Below are 21,981 nucleotides of genomic sequence, written 5' to 3'. Positions count from 1 at the left end.
CATCTCCTCGACTTTCAGGTCGTGATTCACAAGTGATGTTTGCGAGTTTGTTGGGAGCATGATACTCATGCACGTAGGTTTGTATGGGAACATCACTCAATGATTGTATAGGTATCCGGTGCTAAAACACATTCTGTTTAATGGTAAATAACGCTGACGCAGTGCCACGGCTTGCTGAAAATCAACATCTACCCTGTGGATATGCTGCAAACAGGATTGGCGCAAAACGAAGTTGCGACACATTTTCATGTTCATGAAAACACAATAGTCTTTGGAGACTTAATCTACAGTGGGTAACACTCATGATATGCCACGAGATGGATGTCCCCGTGTGACGTCACGTCAACAAGACAACCATATTCGGTTGGTGCATTTACGGAATCGTAATACCAAACTGCCACACTAACAGCACTACCTACGTTGAGACCAATTAGTGGCAGGATCGTATGCAACCGGATGAGGGAGCTTAATATCAGGCACTGATGTCCAGCGATACGCGTAATTGTCCTTCAACGTCAACGGCAGGCACGCCTAGCTTCGTATAGACGTTCTGACGTTCAGAAGACAAGACTTGGACAGTTTACAGTTCACCGCGCCAGGTTCCACCTGGACAGCTCTGGTGGTCGTGCAGGGGTCTATATGCGCTTAGAACGCTTCAAATCGGCGTTGTGGGCTCGTTTTCATGGGTAAGATAGCACGCGCTCACGTAGATGTTGGGATGTTGTCACGTAGATTACAATGGGTCGATGCGTTGGTATTTGATTAGTCGTGTGACTTGATTTCAGACATTGTTGATATTGATGCCCAACTACGGAATCCGTGTTGACTCGAGCGTTTTCTCCCTGCCATCCCCATGAGGAACGGATACCGATGTGTGCAGGCACCGAATATATCTAACATTGTACTCACAGGTGAGTACTATATACAATAACATAGTGTTTTGTGCAGGCTGATACATGTTCAAGTATTTCAGGTCACAATGATCACTTGATTTGTAATGAAGAATCAATACGTAATTCAAAGAAGAAACACGGACGTACATCCTCGAATTCTCTGTATTACATCATTACATCATTAAATGGCTATCATCCATGTTTGGTTGTTAGGTAATACACATGCATGTGTGCAATGTGACCACCGTTTGCGTTAATACAGGGTCGGTAGCGGCGGTGCACGGAAGACACTAGCTGATTGAAAATAGCATGAGGGCGGTTGTTCCAAGTGTCAGCCAAAGATTGTCCCATCTGAGCTAGATTTACTGGCTGGTTCTTGTCCTGTCGTAGACATCCGTCCATCTCATCCCAGACAGGGGTCTTATCATTGGGCTTAGGGTGCTTCAGCAGAAAGACTCTAGGACCTGAACAATGCAGATCAACTGCTCGACTACATCACCCAGAAAGGATATGACATACACAGCTTTGACCTGGACAACGGTATTTTGTTCTTCACAATACATGAAACAAAAAACTCACCAGCTGAAATGCGTGATTCCCCACCGTGTAATAGGAACATGCAAAACTATTGTAAGACATTGGAATCTACCAATCCCGTATAACATCTCGATTCATGATGTATTTAGTTTTTAGTTTAATTCAAGATATGATCGATAAGCGAGATATGATTTTAAATGACATACAAGGGATGATATGAGGAAATGAGGACCTATCATGTTTGTAAATGACGTGTTTGTATGTAGTACGTTTGTTTGTTGTTAAACACTGCATTCAGCAATAGTCCAACTATACGGCGGCAGTCTGTAAACAATTGAGTCTGCACCAGACAACCCAGTGGTTGATATTTTGAACCACGATCCACTCTATCGAGGTTCGATGACACGCCATCAACCAATTCATCGTCCCTGACCACTTGATCTCATTGGTCTCCTCTAACGACCAGGAAAGTTTTCTGGGGACCTATTCTAATCCGAATGCGGTGAGGTGTCGATTACAAAATGAAACAATATGCTAACCCAGAAATCTGTATCAAGTCTTTGAATGGCTTTTAGAAGTGATTCACATAAAAAGAGAATGTATGGATGTTAACTCCTATATTGTAACACAACGTTTCGAGTATATACTTACTCCTTCATCAGGTGATGTTATGAAGCATGTGAGAACATATATATGTACCTGTGAGAACAACAAAAGTAATAAGATCACAAAGGTTGAAACTTAACAAGGGAGACCAACAGCTAATTGGCGCTGACAAGATGACAGTTGGAAGCCAGGACTCAAATTATCACTGATTGGTTATGGACAATGATCAAACGGGAGGCAGGGGGCAATAAGCACTGATAGGTAGTAGCAATTGAAACGGACTAATGAAATCCTGCTGGATAATTACCACAGACAATAATCAAAGTAATAAGTCCAAAGCAATGGGCAGATAGGTTCCCTGGTCACGGTTCATGGCTGGCTGGTGTCTCCTGGAGTAAATAGCTTCTCCATTGTCGCCAGTTGCTGTTGATGGTAGACAGGGCTTTGGTGGCTTCCAACATGATGTTATGGTCTTGGTACTTGAGAGGTATTCGGAAATGGTGGACTTTGGGTCTAGTTTGTTGACAGAGGTCTGATGTTCTTTGAGTCTGGTGTTGAGGGATCTAAAGGGTTCTAGGATGTACTGGTGGCCACAGTTGCAGTAGATCTGGTTTATACATCTTCTAGAGTTTGGACAACGCCCACTCCGCAACCATGTCCAAGAAGCCAATCCTAGAACCACCAAAAATAAGACAGTAGTTAATTTGAACAGCAAGACTCTCATGTCTGCACAAATATCCCTCCTCGCCAAAGGCCTGAAGTATGCCCCAGTCAGTGCCAAGACCAACACAGATGCCTTCTGCACCAGCATCGAGGATGGCCTCCAACAACTGGCTCCAAACGACAGTGTCGACTACCTCCACCATCAAATTATGGACGTCATCAAGAATGCCACCAAACCACACTGCCACAGTGGACTACTGTTTCTTGTCTGTAAATCCCTTTATAGCCAAAATCAAACTGAATGCTCACTCACTCATTGATATAAATATTTGAAAAGATTTCACTTAGTACATGGTATCGGAATATAGTTCATCGAGTGGTCATGTAATTATATTTTGTGAGATATTCAGTTAGGCATATTTAGTTGTGGCATGTGTGAGATGTCCACACTGGGGTGTATATGTATCAATATCAGTAGGTGATGGATAGGAAGGAAGACCCAACACAAACCACCAGGTCGACTGGGCGCCTGTATATTTATTTGACATGGATATACACAATTGCTTGAATGCAAAGTATTTTTTTCATATGTTGAAATTTTAATAAACCTGCTATGATTAGTATGATTGAAAACAAAGTGGAACACCAGTGACTCTCAACGTAAGTATTTGATAGATCTGACATTTCCCCGGGTAAAATTAAACTTCCTTTCAGATTTGTAACGGGCGCTTGATGTCATATGTTAATTCAACAGTAATATACACAGATGATTTCACTGTCTACAAATAATAATGTATGTCGACAATCTACTTCTACCACCTCAAGTATGAAGGTCACATGAAGACCTGAAAACTTCAGCGCTGTATGCCAAAACAGAACAGTAGAAATAGAATACTGTGAAAATGCAAGGGATTGATTTGAGCCCATTGGGGAGTGATTTGAACCTGGAGTGAGTGTTTCCTTTTAGTAGTGGGGCGTGACCTCATCCGAGGCTCAATCAATCTAGAATAAATCTGAATTCTTAATGGATTGATTTATTTAAAATTGGTGGTCCCTTTGAGTTCGTTTTAACCGCAGTTGACTGTATGCCAACACAGAAGAGTAGAAGTAGAATACCGTGAAAATGTAAGGGATTGATTTGAGTCCAACGGGGAGTGATCTAAGCCTGGAGTGAGAGTGTAGGGCCAAGTAGAGGGGAGTGACCTCAGTCTAGATGCAATGACATGAAGTTGTTCAGGGATTGGTTTGTTATCGTCTGTTTTAACTATTTTCCTATTGCATTTTTTTTTATCAAGCATTTGTGATCAAGTATACCCTAGAGTATTAAAACCTGCAACGTTTCTGTGTTGAGTTTACTTGCTCTTTAAGTATTTGATTGGGCAATCACTTCTCAAACATCACAAGTACAAGGCAGGTACCTACCTGAGTTAGAAATAAAGGAAACCAGTGATCATGAGACCGCCTCATCTGTTAATTTAGATCAATACATAAATATTCAGAGTGACAAAACACTCTTCACAAGACTGTTTGACAAGAGGGATGACATTAACTTTCCAATAGTCAACTTTCCCTTCATGTCAAGCAATATTCGAGCACCTCCAGCCTTTGGTGTTTACATATTTCACTTCTGAGATACAATCGAACATGCTCTTTCAACCAAGATTTCAAAGAGTGTCATACGAGTCTTGTTAAGAAGTTGCTTGATCAAGGTTTCAATATTCAAGACCTTAGTAAAACTTTCCAAAAGCTTTATGGTGGACATGTGGAGGACATTTCCGAATTTGACGCATCAGTGCCAAAACTGATGTCCGAAGCAATTCCCAATTTTGACTTGTACAGGATGTTTCCGTGCTTTTTTCAGGTGATCAATTGACTTGCCTTTGCATGTGTTTGTGACGGGTGCCACCGTGGAGCAGGATACGCTTCCCCTTTCGCGAACACCTAGTATCTTAACTATTTGATAGTGATTCAAAAACACATGCTCATGATATAGTCGGAATCGTACAATTGACTCTGCCTTTTTGCATATGGAACGGATTTTGTTGCTTTATTTTCTGACATGAACTTCTATGTCCCTGGAATAAGCAAAGTAAACGAGTTGTTTTATCAGTTCTGGCTTATCATTACTTTGTCATTGACACGAGGTCACTCGTTCACATTAAATGGCATACTTCTTTATGTAGATACACATTAACATACACGCGAGCTGCTGACACCATGAATTGGATACGTGTGCTCGTTATACTCTGCTCCTTACATGTGCAATGTACAGTGGGTCAGTCTGTTTCTGTCACTGTTTCTACAGACAAGGAAATAGCAACGATAGATGACCATTTCGTCGGGGTGACATTGGATTCGTCAATGCTAGCAATATCTGTTAACTGGGAGGGACTTGATTTAAGGTAAGTGTATTGTGATTCACTGTAACACTGTATCATATGAGTATGATAAATAATCCTTAAGTTTGAAAGAAAACAAATATTTTCAGTTTCTGAGAATATATTTCATCTTAAACAATGTTTTAGTTCACCTAAAGTGCAGACGCTTGCAAAAGCATTATCCCCGGGCTATCTGAGAATAGGCGGAACACCTGGTGACTTCATGACCTTTGACCCAACAGGACATGGGGGTACAAGTGCAAACTCCACTTATACTGGTATGCTTACATGACATGACATGATATATATATATATGATACCTGGTTTGGGAGTATTTAGTATTTAGTACCCATGACAATAATAACAGGAGAATCGTCTCGGACATCATTTTCGCCACTGGTGTGTCAAATTTGGAAACCTCCTCATGATGTCTACAATAAAACTTTTAGAATCCTTTACCTAGGCTTTGAATGTTGTAACACTGATCAAATTACTTTTGAACAAAAGTCAAGTAAAGCTCTCTGGAGTCCTCGATTGTACCTAAAATCTGCAATGTTCAATATAATACCTCTGCCACATGTACATATGAATCAGTGACCTGCAATACATTGTTTTTATGAGAAGGATATATGGAGGGTTATGACTCGAGTGTGTTTTGGGATGGTAAATATCCTCTACAAGGAATGAACATTGTACATTGGGTTTAACTTCCAAGCACACACAAGCGTGATGACATCTTTACCATATAATGTCATTCCTAAAACTATTACCGAAATATGTATTCTCATTTCTTACCAATGGTTCCTAAACATTGCAAGGTTTCCTGGAATGTGCGCATTAATATATGACGTAACAATTTCAGTGATAATTCAGAAATAGAGTGACAGGAGGTTGATAAAACATTTGATTTTAGACACCTATCGTCGGCTTTATGGACATTATTGTACTTTGTTTGTTGCTTAACTCATAAATAGTCCAGTTGTATGACGGCGGTCTGTAACTAAACAAATCTGGACCAGACATTCTGATTGACATCATGAGCATCTATCAAACCAAATGGGATACGATTACAAGCTTTAACCATGTCAGCTAGCCTTTTACGGCAAGCATGGGTTGCTGAAGACCTATTCTACCCCGAATCTTCACGGGTCGACCATTAGTTTTAGAAGTAATAACAAAAACATGATGTGACAACATGCTTGAATGAACATGTTGAAGTTGATCAACGTTATAGGAGATAGGAGATTATTGGTGGTGGAATCAAAGTAAGGCTCTTTCGTTCACGTTCCCTTCAGGAACAGTTCTATTATTCAGAATCAAGAATGACTTCTTTATAGAACTGTGATATATTATCTCTCAAATAGTTCCAGATCCCTGATGTTCCCTTTTAACTCGATCGCCGATACACAAGGGCGATGCCTTGTCTGTTTCCAAACACTGAGTACTTACGTGACCTTATGTTTGCATGTTTATTCGACTTTTTATTCGTTGGCGTCATCCTGATGAGAATCTTACCCACTGTATGATAAACTTGAATATCTTATGTTTGAGATGCTAAATGGGACGACCTTAATGCCTTTGTGAAGAACGTTGGGTGGGATTTGGTGTTTGCCCTCAATGTGTTGAAGCGGAAAGACGGACAGTGGGACCCTGACAACGCCAAAGAACTGATGAGCTATAGCAATGCCAGGAATTACACCATACCTGCATTTGAACTCGGAAATGGTAGTGTATGGTTCTACAGCTCATTTGATATTATATACAACGTAGCATATTTGTATACAATATAATGCTTTACCAAGTATGTACAGTTATTACTTGATAATTCCTCCGCCTTTCTTGATCATTACTCCGTATTTATTACCGTCACATATGTGTACGGTGTAATTCGTACCAACCTCAAAGTCGATATGTTTAGAGCATGACGAACATATGTACTGTAACGACCATAATCATATTCTTGATATAATACTCTAGTTTCTTTGGTCTCTAGAACCTGAATATTTCCCTGAACCCTTCACCAATACAATTTCTGGAGCACAGCTTGGGCGAGATTTTGTCCATCTTAGGGAAATCCTCAAGTCTACTCCTGGGTTCGAATCCACGCTGGTGATTGGACCAGATGTAACAGGTATCTCAGGACCGAAATCCATATTGTTTCAGAAGTAAGTGGAAACTTAGAACACATGTTTTCATGATTGGCACACATTGTCATCTGGGTACCAGTAGCATGATACTGATGTGAAAGTAACAAATGATACTTCATGGACATGGTCAATCTTCTCAACTGTTTTAATGCGGTGATATGATAAGCGATATATAAATCATTGTAAAGTATCCATGACACTAATCCAGTAGCTCACACCATTCAATTACCGAAAACGGTATTCACAATTATGAGTTTGATGCTAGAATTCCTATTGATGATTTTTCAGTTTCTTCGAAGGCGAAGGAAGAAAGGCCGTTGACAGAATCACCTTTCACCAGTGAGTCTTAAGCTATGTCATCTTCTGAAACATGTGTTGAATTAAGTTATTGTAACTACACATGTTACTACTCTACGCTTATTAATATTGCAGTAGGGACACTTAATAAACGAGTTTTCCTTAGCGTCACATTTGAAAATGCTTTAAATGTTTAGGTACTATGCCTTTGAAGGCGATGCAACAGTGAACACCTGCCTCGACTCCAAGGTGATGGACAGCCTGATATCTGACATCCACAGAGTGCGTAATGTCACCACCCCCTCCAACCCCGACACTCCCCTTTGGCTTGGGGAGACATCGTCCTTCTACGGTGGGGGAACTCCAGCGTTATCTGATAGATATGTAGCGGGGTTTCTGTGAGTATTGTCTCTCTTTTTGAAAGTTACTTTATTTTTATAAAGTATAACAATTTATAGAGCGAGTATGTACTTACACCTATTTCATCAGTAGAATATACCAGAAACTAGCTTCAGGGAACCTACCAGTATGAGGAATGGAACCTGGGTCAACAGCGTGACGACCAAACGGTTTATAGTTACCCCTGTTTATAGTGCATTGGTGTTCTTTTACGAGGTAGTTAGAAATAGTCAAGCTTTAGCGGTGCGTTTTGTAAATACACAATACTGGGTCTGGCAAACCAGAGTTTGACAGCAAGACCAGTCGGTGCATGGTGACACACAATCAGCCAGATCCTGCATGGAGACCTACTCACGCTCATACTGCTGAGGATATTTGTAGTAACCGGTTAGTTGACGATATGGACCTGGACCAAACAGAAACAACAAACACACATAAAACTTCGGCCAACATCTGTCAGCTGAAAAAAATTATATACAGCCTTGTTTAATCTGGTGGGTGTAAGTGAATTGGGTTTAATGCCGCTTTTAACAGTATTCCAGTTATATCACGGAGTGTCAGCTTAGTATGGGAGGAAAGCCCGATGTGATGCAGGTCTTAGACGTTTACCACTTCAGATTAACCCACGAGCACGGGTATGGTGCTGACAAACCTAGAAACATAATCGGGGCGAACCGGGATTCGAACCCACAATCATAGGTTTTTAGCGTGCCCAAGGGACGCAACTCTGCACATCGAATCGCGGCGCCCTTGACGACTAGGCCGCCCGTGCCCGTTTGAGGACTTTTATTGTTGTGGATAGTGCCAGAATGAATGCGCAACCCTACCTCGACAAGCATGTGAGCAATTATTCATCCCGCATTTGATTCACCTAGCTTCAAATTAATATTTCAGATGGTTAGACAAGCTCGGGGTTGCCTCACGGATGGGACTTAAAGGGGTTTTAAGACAATCATACTATGGACACAATTATTCTCTGATCGAGATGAACACATTTGAACCTTATTCGGTAGGTACAAATATCATGGCATCTTGTTCCGTCGGGACTGGCTAAAATCTTTATTTTCCACCAGAAGTTACATAATATACATAATTAATCAAACGTATTCACACAAACTCATATTACCTGCACATATATACAATACAAGACAGTAGCACCAGTGTCATGCATGAAGCGTGAAAGTCCTGTATTTTCAGAAACTTTTCTGCGCCACATATTTTCTTCCGATACGATTCAGACCTACGTGATGCATAGACAATTGTCACTTTCCAGGACTACTGGCTGACCTTGCTCTACAAGCGACTGGTTGGGAATAAAGTGTTATCTGTGCAGACCAACTCAACCAACAGTTTCAGGGTCTATGCCCATTGTGCCAAACAGAACAGGTACACAGTTGGAAGGTGTTGAGTGGGATAGTCAGTGTCCTTTTTATATTTGAACATTAACTTCTAGAACATAAATGTCTCCTCTGTTGTCATCCATTTCCATAACGTGCATGTAATGTGATGACTTCTGATGTGCCAAAATATTGTAACTTTTCGCTCCAACCTGTTTCCATATCTTTGAATAGTGTATACAACTACAAGCCGGGCAGTGTCGTAATCTACATCGTCAACGTCAACATCTACACCACCGTCGTCACCTTCCCACAATTCCAAAAGAATATGGATCTCTTCTGGCTCAGACCAGAGTTCATAGAACTTACATCAAGGCAAGTAAAGGGATACATGATGATGGTCAGAGACTAATACACAGCGGAACGAGAACACTTTATGATACAGGCTAATATTACGTGCGTTTTACTTTATATAATGTGCTACATACTCAAACGTGATCACTCATATAACTAACGAGACTATGGTTTATCGTCGCTAGTGTTGTCCTTAATTTCAGTTGACATTGTAATTTCAGGAATGTGACTCTAAATGGTAAACGACTGGATTATGTGAACAACACCATCCCCGACATGCCCCCTCAAAAGGCCTATGGCGGGCTCCTCATGCTGCCAGCGAGGACCTTCGGGTTTGCCGTGTTCCCTGATGCGGATGTTGATATCTGCAAGTGATGCTGACTGGTATTGTTTGCCACGTGTAGCAAACTATAAACGGCGTTCCATTACAAACTTGGCTTTCTGTTCTTGTCTGGCATTCCACAGTTATACGTGATGTATAATGCTCAAAATACACATATAATAGTAGTAATGGGCAAGTACTGGAGGTAACTGCCATCACATACATAATTGAGCAAAAAAACATTAACTCTGGTTTTCAAAGGTGCCACAGAACTATCAACACAATGTACAGTACAGGAGAATGATACCTAGCGCCCAAGGCGACAATGTCCAAAGGAACTAATATTTGACTGTCAGCATTGCTTTCTACAATATGTGACCGCCTCCGTGGTCTACTGGTATAGTGTCTGCACGGAGACCGAAAGGTCCGGGGTTTGATCCCCTGTCGCGTCATACCAAAAAAACCCGTGAAAAGATGGTACTTGTTGTTACCCTGCCTATCGCTGTTGGTGATTGTTACAAGTGGAATGTGTAATGCGTAATAAACTAAAGCAGTGTTCCATTACAAATATATGCATTTCCTTTGTTGGCATTGCGTTCTTCTTCTTGTAACGTCTTCAAGATGACAGACTTATGCCTCCTTTAAGTATTTGACCTCGACCTCAAGGACGCTGCCCAGTCGGGCAGGATATGCTTACCCTTTTCGCGAAGACCATGTCATGACTGATTATCAGTTGTCCATTCATATAATTTTCCTAGCTATTTTGCCCTTTACGCCAAATGGAATCTGTTTCGGGCATTGAAACATAAAGGAAATATACACAAATCGTGTTCTTGCATGCATTTCCTCCCATATTTGCGTTTGTTTGGTGTAAAAACCGGTCCCGTGGGTGTAGAAAATCAATAAGTGTGTCAATTATATGGACACTTTATAAGATGGAAACATGACATTGTCATTGGCAACTGAGTCTGAAAACCCGTGCGCCTCTGACCTTGGTATATATTCACCCAGGTGTCAAGCTCATTTGTTCTGTTCATCAGGATCTGTTCCGCTGTCTAAATGAGACAACTGACAATATGTACATTAGACTGACCTCGGTCTCGTTCAAACAAACTTTCTGTTATTGTGTCAATTTAACTAAGAGACATTTCTTCAGAGTTTCGTTTTCATGGTTTCGTTTTCCACAACACAAGCATGCAACCTAGCAATGTGTTCTACATGTACATATATACGTTTACTGAACTGTCAAATTAACTGAATATGTAGTTACTTCACATCTACTTTCACTGGGCCTGTGATAACTTTCGGTAAAATCGTAGGCCACAAAACTTGGAAGAGACTCGTTTTGGACGTCTTACGGATGTAAAATCCCGAAGTAAATGTAGAACACATTACTCTTCACAGCGCCTGGAATGGCACTGTAGTGCAGAGGAGTTTTACGGCTATGTGGCTAAGTTTTATTAAGACTGATTGATAACTCAAGACTCAAAGCTTCTTATGCGTCTGCATATCTAACTGTTGTTAATGATGTTAGCATCCCAATATGTAAAGTGAAGTGACTCAAGCATTGCGGTAGGCGTAGGTGACTCCCCTCGTGTATTACCGTATTACCAATCGTTAGCACAGAGAGTGCTTGCCGTAAGAGGCGACTATGCTCGTCGTAAGAGGCGACTAACGGGATCGAGTAGTCAGGCTCTCTGACTTGGTTGATGCAAGTCATCGATCCCAAGTGCGTGGATCGATGCTCGTGATATCAATTACTGGATTGTCTGGTCCAGACTCGAATATTTACAGACCGCCGTCATATAGCTGTAATATTGTTGAGTACGGCGTTAAACAACAAACCAACTAATACAGATAAATATATCACTAGATAAGGGTGTCAAGGTAAAAGGTCATGAAAGTACAACATGACACACACATCTGGTACACGATAATCTTTCACTTTAATTATGTAACTTTTTAACATTTTATTTATTTATGTTTATGTTATTTGAATATGCATGCTCATTTGTAAATATATTTATACTTAAAGTACATGTAGGTGTGTCACATTATGATGACTCGCGGGCCAGTCTGAAATCTGACCACTTTATGCAATCTAGTGGCCTCTAAAGACCAGGTATAGATTGCTAGGGACCTTGAAATAGTGACATATGGCTGTTTTTTTGCAGAATCACATTGTCCTACTTATGATAAATGTTGAATCATTAGCACAATGTCATCTCTTAGACGTTATCTACAGCAGGGAAACACTCAGGGCTTGCAACAAGCTGGCCATCCAAGTCTGACGTCACGTCAACACGTCACTGGACATGTAGGTAGCAGAAGTATCGTAAGTACCCATGGTACCTAGTATGGTGACCTACCTTTTGCTATTGATGATCTATAGCCCATTTTTATTGTGTAAATTTTATTATGATATGCTAGTTTTACAATCTACATCTGTGATAGTCTAGTGTTTTTACTGTCCTTTGTTGACAGATTATAATGTCTATATTTATATATTATTGATTTACAACCTGATTTAGTCACGAAATGGCTGAAATATTGCCGATGTGACTATGAATCTCACTCACTCACTCACGCATCACTGGAACAAGTTGTTCAGAAACTATCATATTGTTGTGTGTACACGTTGACATCTTGAACGTTGGGGACGCAACGGTAGGAGGAACAGCGAAAACACGTCCTGAACGTGCTACATAGTAAACGTCGTTGTTGACTGACAGGATTCACTACTTCCTTGCTTGTTTGTTTGTTTGCTGTTTGACACTGCACTCAGCAATAGTCCAGCTATATGACGGTAGTCTGTAAATAGTCGAGTCTGGACTAGACAATCCACTGATTGGCATCATGAACATCAATCAACGCAATTTGGATACGATGACATGCATTAACCAAGTCAGCGAGCCTGACCACCCGATCCCGTTAGTCGCCTCTTACGACAAGCATAGTCGCCTTTTACGGCAAGCATGGGTTGCTGAAGACCTGTTCTACCCCGGACTCTTCACGGGTGTTGCGAAAAGGTGAGCGTATCCTGCTCCACTAGTGGCTTCCATCATGAGCAGTTCATTTCTGGTTTAAAAAATTCCATCATCGAACTCAAGTAAACCAGTTGTTTTATCAGTTTATCAGCAGTTTGTCGTTGACACGAGGTCAGTCGTTCACATTAAATGGTATACTTCTTTATATAGATACACATTAACATACATGCAGTGCTGAGGACACCATGACTGTGACACGTGTGCTCGTTATACTCTGCTCCTTACATGTGCAATGTACAGTGGGTCAGTCTGTTTCTGTCACTGTTGCTACAGACAAGGAAATAGCAACGATAGATGACCATTTCGTTGGAGTGACAATTGATTCAGCAGAGATACCAATAGCTTTTAACTGGGGAGGACTGGATTTACGGTGAGTGTATTAGTTTATTTATGTAGTTTACTGTAGAGAGGATATTTCATGTGTCGAGTGAAATATCACGGGTGAAAAGGATATATCTCATTTTTCCCCGTCACGCGATGAGAGAAACATAATATTTTACGAGACATAAGAAATATTTTTTTTTTATATACTTTTTGTGTAGTTGTCTACCGGTAAATATTTCATTACAAATGTAAAAACTTGAAACGTAAATTCTCCCTACCTAACACACAGGGATGGTTCACCACCCCCTGTATTTGCAACTGGAGAAGTAGTTTCGTGTTTGCATAATCTTTAAAAAATATGAAGAAGAGAAGCAAGACATTTTTAGGGGCACGAAACGTCTCTATCATACATATAGATATGGTTATATACAAAATCAACTTTAACAAAAAAAATATACTTGAAAACTACCAAACCGCTGTTTGAAGCGAAAGAATACACGCTGGTCAAGAAACAAAATTGCGCTTTGCGAAACGACCAGTCTCGATTGACGAGTTAAGTGAGAAATTTACAGTATATAACGAAACAATCTCTAAGAGAATAACATACGGCCTGAAGCGATATTAACTCCATAAATGGCAACAGAGAAATATCAAGTGTTATGTTCAGTGCAGTGAAATATCAATTGCCATGTTCACTGCAATGAAAATATCAAACTCAGTCTTTCACACTTAAGTTTATGATAAAACATTATATATCATACGAATATGGTGAACAATCGTTCACGTTTGAAAAAGAACAAATCATTTTGATGATATAATATTTGAAATTAATTTTCTAGTTCACCCAAAGTGCGGACGCTTGCTAAGGCGTTATCCCCCAGCTATCTGAGAATAGGCGGAACAGCTGGAGACTTCAATACATTTGACCCAACGGGTCATGGGGGTACAAGTGCAAACTCCACTTTTACTGGTATGTTTATGTGACTTATATAATATATACGACACTTCGTTTTGGGAGTATTCAATGCCAGAAAAATGAATGATATCAATTGGGTCATAACATTCATCAAGTGATAAGGTTCCTTCGCCGTGACAACGTTTTGAGTTGTTAGGGATTTACACTGCTTATAATAATCCTGACGCCATCCAGAGTCTGTGAAATATGCAGTTAATGTAGAGCAGAGGTCTCAAAAATTGTCACATTCAATGATTAGGAATGTAATCTGTACTGAATCCTGCTTTAACTGCTGTAGTAAGATCATATGCAAACCCCTGACATTGATTCCGTGAGTAAGTATAAGGTAAAATATAGCTGTAAGCAGCAATGTCGGGCTCCTTAGACACAAAAGCACGGCCTTGGAATGTTGGTGGTATCTGGAACGCAACTGTCTACATACGCAAACAACATTTGAACATAATCGGGCAACTCAGTGGACGAGAAGCGGTGCTTACACAATGGTGTGGGCGTGGACGACACAAAACGACAGTTTCAATACCACTATCGCTGAGCGAATGAGCTTCAGTAACTGCCTGAATGAAGAAAGGAATTGAGTTTACTGCCGTTCCTGCGGACGCTCAAACATAGCCAAAGACGGGATCCCGAACCCCGCTAAGCAAGGGCTCTCCGCCTCGGTTTGGGTTGACACGGGCGCTCGCCGACTCGGCTTGTGTGGCGCACGGCGTAGAACCCCAGGAACCGCCGCTATGAAATTGGCGTGTGCCAGTGTGTCCAAGGGTGTTCTAAAGAGTGTTCCTCCATGTTAAAATCCTCGAAGGGTTTGCTTGTACCAATGCTATCCAACGTAAGGCACCGAAGCAATTGCCTATTGGAAAACGAATACATGCATCAACAAATGCAACAAGCCTGACCACCCGATTCCGTTAGTCACTTCTTACGACAAGACAAGCATGGGTTTGCTGAAAACCAGTTCTAACTCTATTCTTCACGGGTAATATACATAAAACTGACGACATTTGTGACAAGATTGTGTATTGCTCTTGGCTCTCTAATTAGACAGTGAACGGGGGTTAATCAATAATTGTGGGGCGCTTATTATTAGTAGTACTCAATTAGAGTACTAACTTGAATCAAACATAACTGCCAAGCAGTACTACTTTTACCATGCAAACAAGAACAAAACAGATATGATATTTAAAGTAAAATTTATGAGAAATAAATTATCAAAATCAAAATCCAATATATCCGCAACTAAAAAGATATCCAAAACCGGCAATACATATTTAATGTGGCATGTATTGAGAGAACTCTCAGAGAGTTTGGAAGCATTTTATGCAGTTGATTCAGAGAGTATGGATGTAAAGACATGCACCAATCCACACTGTGAAACCATGAATCCATAATGGCGACTAAACCACGTGACAGATGACCAAAGACAAAGAACAAAAAATGTCAAGCACCTAAAGCAGCAAACACATTCAGAGTGAGTGAGTGAGTGAGTGAGTGAGTGAGTGAGTGAGTGAAATTTAACGTCACATCGGCAATATTTTAGCCATATCGTAACGAAACAGTTATAATAATTATATTTAGATTAAAAAAGCTGTCAACGATGGACGATAAGATAACTAGAGTATCACATTTTTTTAATTTACAACTAGTTGAGAACAGTTAAGAGAATACACTTTCAATCGGGCTTTAAATTGGGCTATAGATCACCAGTAACCAAAGTAAGGCCACCTTACTTGGGACCATGGGGACTTACCATTCAAAGAGTGTAAGTAATCGGACCAGCAATTGCAGACATTAGGGCGACATATATCATCAAAACCTACTTGTTATCTGCCCTTCGTCATTGGCCCTACGGATTTTGGGCGGAAGCTAGTATCTTGTGGTAATTTTTTGCTATCCCTGGTCCAAAAATCAGTTTACACTGATTACAATAGGCCAATGTTCAAAATTGTACTCCATATCGATCAATGATCTCATTTACATTTGTTTAAATGAATATTTTATTGTTTTCAAAAGAAGGACATATAGGGGTTATCACACGTGTGTGTTTTGGGATGGTAAATATGTTCTATGAGGAATGAACACTGTACTTAAAAAGTACATAGTTTTTAACATCCAAGCACACACAACCACGATAGCCACTTTGTCTTATAATGTTATTCATGAATCTATTATCGAAACTTATCTTGGAATGTTCGCATTAAAATATTATGTCGCAATGTCAGTGATCAGTCGTTTTAAACTGGCAGCGAAGACATTTGTTTTCTGAAACTGATATTCGGCTTCGACAGCGACATGCTTCAAAAAGCGTTTCTGCACGTGAACAATATCTTCGGAGAGAGGCATAGCCGGACGTTGGTTTGGTGGTGGTATCTAACTTAAACTAAGACGTTCAATCTGTCTTTCGAGAACATTTATATTGAACTGAACAAAGGATGACTTCTTAATATTAATTCTGACTCGATCGACGATTAAGAAGAGCGACGCCATGTTTGTTCGCAAACACTGAGTACCTACGTGTACGTTACATTATGTTGCTTGTTTATCCGAGTTAATTTATTGGCCTCATCCAGCTGAGAAATGTACCCATAAACAATCTATTTTATCATTGAGGTGCCATATGGGACAATCTGAATGACTTTGTGAGGGCCGTGGGATGGGACTTGGTGTTTGGCCTTAATGTATTGAAGCGGAAAGACGGACAGTGGGACCCTGAAAACGCCAAAGAACTGATGAGCTATAGCTATGCCAGGAACTACAAGATGCCCGCATTTGAACTCGGAAATGGTAACAGTTCTTCAGCTCATTGAATAGAACATACAACGTAACCTCTTTGTGTATGATATTATACTTCACCAAGTATGTATAATTAGTTATACCTAGGTCATTCTGTTTACTACTTTAAGATATGTGCACGTTATTCTTCAATCTCAAAGTCAAAAGGTGTAGAGCATGACGAACATATGTACTGTAACGACCATAATCATATTCTTGATATAATACTCTAGTTTCTTTGGTCTCTAGAACCTGAATATTTCCCTGAACCCTTCACCAATACAATTTCTGGAGCACAGCTTGGGCGAGATTTTGTCCATCTTAGGGAAATCCTCAAGTCTACTCCTGGGTTCGAATCCACGCTGGTGATTGGACCAGATGTAACAGGTATCTCAGGACCGAGATCCATATTGTTCGAGAAGTAAGCAGAAACGTGCAAAACAGAAGTTCAAAATGTTATCTGGGTTAGAGCATCATCATGGGGGTTGTTAAATTAAATTAAAATGTGAGGCCTCATGGTACCCAACTGCTATATTACAGCAATGTGATAAACGATATATAGATGACCCATGCACCACTCCAGTACATCATATTCAGTCACATATTCCATGTTCTATACCGTAAACGGATTTTGAAACGAGTTTAATGCTGGGATTCCTATTGACTATTTCACAGTTTCTTCAAAGGTGAAGGAAGCAAAGCTGTCGACAGAATCACCTTTCACCAGTGAGTTTTAAGCTATATCAGTTTCTTACTTATTTATCTAATTAGGTTTTTGTAACCACACATGTAACGGCACTACGTTTGTCAACCATTGCAGTAGGGACACTTAAAAACGAACTTTTCTTTGCGTTGAATTTGAAATGTTTGAATGTTTAGATACTATGCCTACGAAGTCGGTGTTACAGTGGACACCTGTCTCGACCCCAAGGTGCTGGACAGCCTGATATCTGACATCCATAGAGTGCGTAATGTCACCGCTCCTACCAACCCCGACACTCCCGTTTGGCTTGGGGAGACATCGTCCTTCTATGGCGGGGGAGCACCTGATATATCTGATAGATATGTTGCAGGCTTTCTGTGAGTATTGTCTGTCTGCATTATTTCCATGGCGAAACAAATTTGGAGTGCGCGAATGACTGAGTGAGCTTTAAGCACTATTCCATCAATATCACGGCAGGGGACACCAGAAATGGTCTTCATATAAGTTTCCAATGTGAGGATTCGAACCTGGGTCTACAGAGTGACGACCGAATGGTTTATCAATTGGCCAGTTTATAGTGCATGGATGTTCGCTTTCGAGACAGTTAGAAACTATAGGGGTGCGGATTGTAAAGAAGGTATTCTAGGCAATCAGTCAGTTCCTGAATGGTAACCATCTGATCCTCATGCGCATTGTATTCCAATTGCGTGGATTGATGCTAATGTCAATCACTGGATTGTCTGGTCCAGACTCGATTATTTACAGACCGCCGTCATATAGCTGGAATATTGCTGTGTGCGGTCTTGAACAACAAACAACCAAACCAAACTCATGCTGCTGAGGTTATATTTAGTACCAGCTTCCCTCTGGGTATAGACCATATGGGCCTGGACATTGCAGAATACACAGACACACATAAAACACTGAGTAAACAGTTGGTATACATTCTTGTCTTGTTAATGATGTTGAAGCAGGAGTAAGCTGAACGCCGCTCTCAGCAATATTCCAGTCATATGACGGCTTTCTGTAAATAATCGAGTCTGGACCTGACAGTGCAGTGACTGATATCATGAGCATCGATCCACGCAATTGGGGAATGTGCACGACGACATGGATAGTCTAATGAACGCAAAATCGTCTCCTCCATTTCATTTGTTCAACTCGCTTTGAACATAAAACATAAATGTTTTGATTTACACTTACCTGGACTATTAATGATATGAATATTTCAGATGGTTAGACAAGCTCGGGGTTGCTTCAAGGATGGGACTTAAAGGGGTTTTGAGACAATCGTACTATGGACAAAATTATTCTCTGATCGAACCGCACACGTTTGAACCTTATCCGGTAGGTACAAATATCATATATTCTTGTTCCATTAGGATTATCTAAAACTCGTTGCAAAAGGAGTTTCTTTCGGTAATACATTAAGAAATACTTTGTCAGTTTACCTAATGTCTCTGACTTGAACTGTAGAGACATCATTGGATATCGTGAAACTTTCTATCTATTTTTACGTAGCCAATTTATGTGTCAATGTGTCCAGTATTTGATAACTGTTGGTAAACCTGCTACCCTGTCACCCGCTCATGACCCTTTCATGTGATAAATCTGAGTATGTTCTTTGTGTGACAATTGTCACTTTCCAGGACTACTGGCTGACTTTGCTCTACAAGAGACTGGTTGGGAATAAAGTGTTATCTGTGCAGACCAACTCAAGCAACAGTTTCAGGGTCTACGCCCACTGTGCCAAACAGAACAGGTACACAGTTGGAAGGTGTTGAGTGGGATAGTCAGTGTCCTTTTTATATTTGAACATCAACTTCTAGAACAAAATATCTCCTCCTTGGGATGTGCTGATGGGGTAGTCAGTATGCAGGAGACAAATATTTATGTTTCAGTCACTTCCTCTTTAAATTCAATCATCAACATAAAGAACATTTAACATATCTGCACTGCCGTCACACATTTTCATGAGGTGCTTGTAATTTAATGACATCGAATTCGGAAGTGCTTAACTATATTAACCATTTTTTGTCCAACAATGTTCCACATATTTTTTCACAGCGTGTACAACTACAAGCCGGGTAGTGTTGTAGTCTACATCGTCAACGTCAACATCTACACCACCGTCGCCACCTTCCCACAATTCCAAAAGAATATGGATCTCTTCTGGCTCAGACCAGAGTTCATAGACCTTACTTCAAGGCAAGTATACGGATACGTGATGTCACAAAGAAACTATTCAGAACACTTTAAACACTTTGTAACAAAGGCTAACGTCAGTCGGGTTTGCTAATATTTCATGCCATAGAGATGAAAATAATAATAATAATAACACCTAACAATAACGCTTTGTCCTTGCCTTTACATTACGCACTACATAGATAGACGTGACCTATAATGTCACGTACATTTTATTAACCATTGTAATCCGAATAGCTGATGTGTTGTCGTCGTTTGGGAAGTGGTTGGCGTCTTATTGGCACAGATATACCGTTTGATATATGACACTGACATTGTAATTTCAGGAATGTGACACTAAATGGTAAACGACTGGATTATGTGAACAACACCATCCCCGACATGCCCCCTCAAAAGGCCTATGGCGGGCTCCTCATGCTGCCAGCAAGGACCTTCGGGTTTGCTGTGTTTCCTGATGCGGATGTTGATATCTGCAAGTGATGCTGACTGGTATTAATTGTAATGTAGATTACATTAAACCAATGTTACATTACAAATCTTTCAAATTTTCCTTTGTAGTTAGCATTCCGCACTCGTGCACATTTTATATATAATGATTACAGTAATAGACAATACTAGACAAGTACTGAAGGCACATATGTTAAAAAACAACACATACACTTAAAGTATACAGAATCCGCTTTCAATAAATGCCACAGCCCCATCAACACAATGTCCGCTTTGAATTGGATGCAAGGAAGAGTGGTCCTGGAGAATGACACCTTACGTCCTAGGTTTGTTTGTTGTTTAACGCCGCACTCAGCAGTATTCCAGCTGTATGACGGCGGTCTGTAAATAATCGAGTCTGGACCAGACAATGCAGTGATTGACATTATGAACATCGATCCATGCAATTGGGATCGATGACATGTTTCAACCAAGTCAGTGAGCCTGACCACCCGATTCCGTTAGTCTTACGGCAAGCAAAGTCGCCTTTCACGGCAGGCATGGGTTGCTGAAGACCTATTCTACCCCGGTTATCATGGGTCATGCGAAAAGGTCAGCGTATCCTGCTCCACTAGTGGCATCCGTCATGAGCAGTTCATTTCTGATTAAAAAAATCCCATCATCGAACTGAAGTAAACCAGTTGTTTTATCAGTTTATCAGCAGTTTGTCAATGACACGAGGTCAGTCGTTGCTAAAGGCTTATTCTAACCCGGATCTTCACGGGTTAACGTCCTGGGTGACAGTGTCCAAAGGTATCAATGCCAGATGTTAGGAATTGATATCTGGCTATAAGTTTTGCTTTCTACAATGGTTTCTGGTACACCCGTTAGAAACATGGGCCTGCCCCATGTAGCCAACACTTCGATTATCACGCATCTATCTCATGGCAGAGAATTGCCTAGCACAGCTAAATATTTACATTCAGTACTGTTTATTATTACCCTAATATATGCACTGTGATCATTGCATGTGTTATGCACACGGTCGTATTTACAATATCTCTGTTTTAACCCCCTGATCTATAGGTAATGTATCCAATTATGTTCGTTGAAATTACTAGATATAGCTATACCTGCTACTGCATCGATAGACGGGAAGATCCTGGGTAGAATAGGTCTTCAGCAACCCATGCTTGCCGTAAAAGGCGACTATGCTTGTCGTAAGAGGCGGCTAACGGGATTGGTGGTCAGGCTCGCTGACTTGGTTGATGCATGTCATGGTATCCCAATTGCATGGGTCGATGCTCATGACATCAATCACTGGATTGTCTGGTTCAGACTCGATTATTTACAGACCGCCGCCGCATGACATAATGGTGGGTTCTGACGTCAAGCTGAGACGCCATGATATAACTGAAATATTGATTAAATACGCGTGAAACCAAACTGACCGACGTTATGATAAACGTAGCATGAGCTTAGATTTATTTTACCTTTACAATGAATTGTTGTGGCGGGGTAGGGTGGGTAGTGTAAGTGTGACAATCTTTCAGTCATTGTTGATATTGATGACCTGTTCCTTCTACAGATTCCATTTTGAC

The 21,981-nt window shown here is 40.6% G+C and overlaps 1 protein-coding gene across 2 annotated transcripts; it reads left to right on the top strand.

The window, feature by feature from the left end:
- Window positions 1–4,811: 4,811 nt before the first annotated feature.
- On the top strand, window positions 4,812–20,449 carry LOC124116512 (heparanase-like). Of its 2 annotated transcripts, XM_046477865.2 has the most exons (11): window positions 12,181–12,268; window positions 13,131–13,350; window positions 14,144–14,274; window positions 16,885–17,058; window positions 17,296–17,467; window positions 17,722–17,772; window positions 17,926–18,126; window positions 18,982–19,096; window positions 19,399–19,511; window positions 19,817–19,957; window positions 20,281–20,449. In XM_046477865.2, the coding sequence occupies exons 2-11, from the start codon at window positions 13,166–13,168 to the stop codon at window positions 20,432–20,434; spliced, it is 1,437 nt and encodes a 478-aa protein (XP_046333821.2). In that variant the 5' UTR covers window positions 12,181–12,268; window positions 13,131–13,165; the 3' UTR covers window positions 20,435–20,449. The 2 variants fall into 2 exon arrangements, with proteins under 2 accessions (XP_048250507.1, XP_046333821.2); XM_048394550.1 differs by lacking the exons at window positions 12,181–12,268; window positions 13,131–13,350; window positions 14,144–14,274; ... (4 more) ...; window positions 18,982–19,096; window positions 19,399–19,511 and adding exons at window positions 4,812–5,101; window positions 5,225–5,355; window positions 6,629–6,802; ... (3 more) ...; window positions 8,815–8,929; window positions 9,194–9,306.
- The last annotated feature ends 1,532 nt before the right edge of the window (window positions 20,450–21,981 follow it).

The sequence above is a fragment of the Haliotis rufescens genome, unplaced genomic scaffold, assembly GCF_023055435.1.
Source record: "Haliotis rufescens isolate VD_foot unplaced genomic scaffold, xgHalRufe1.0.p SCAF_13, whole genome shotgun sequence".
In the NCBI taxonomy this organism is placed as follows: domain Eukaryota; kingdom Metazoa; phylum Mollusca; class Gastropoda; order Lepetellida; family Haliotidae; genus Haliotis; species Haliotis rufescens.
The sequence above is the reverse complement of the archived record's forward strand: the minus strand, read 5'-3'. Positions and strand labels throughout refer to the sequence as shown.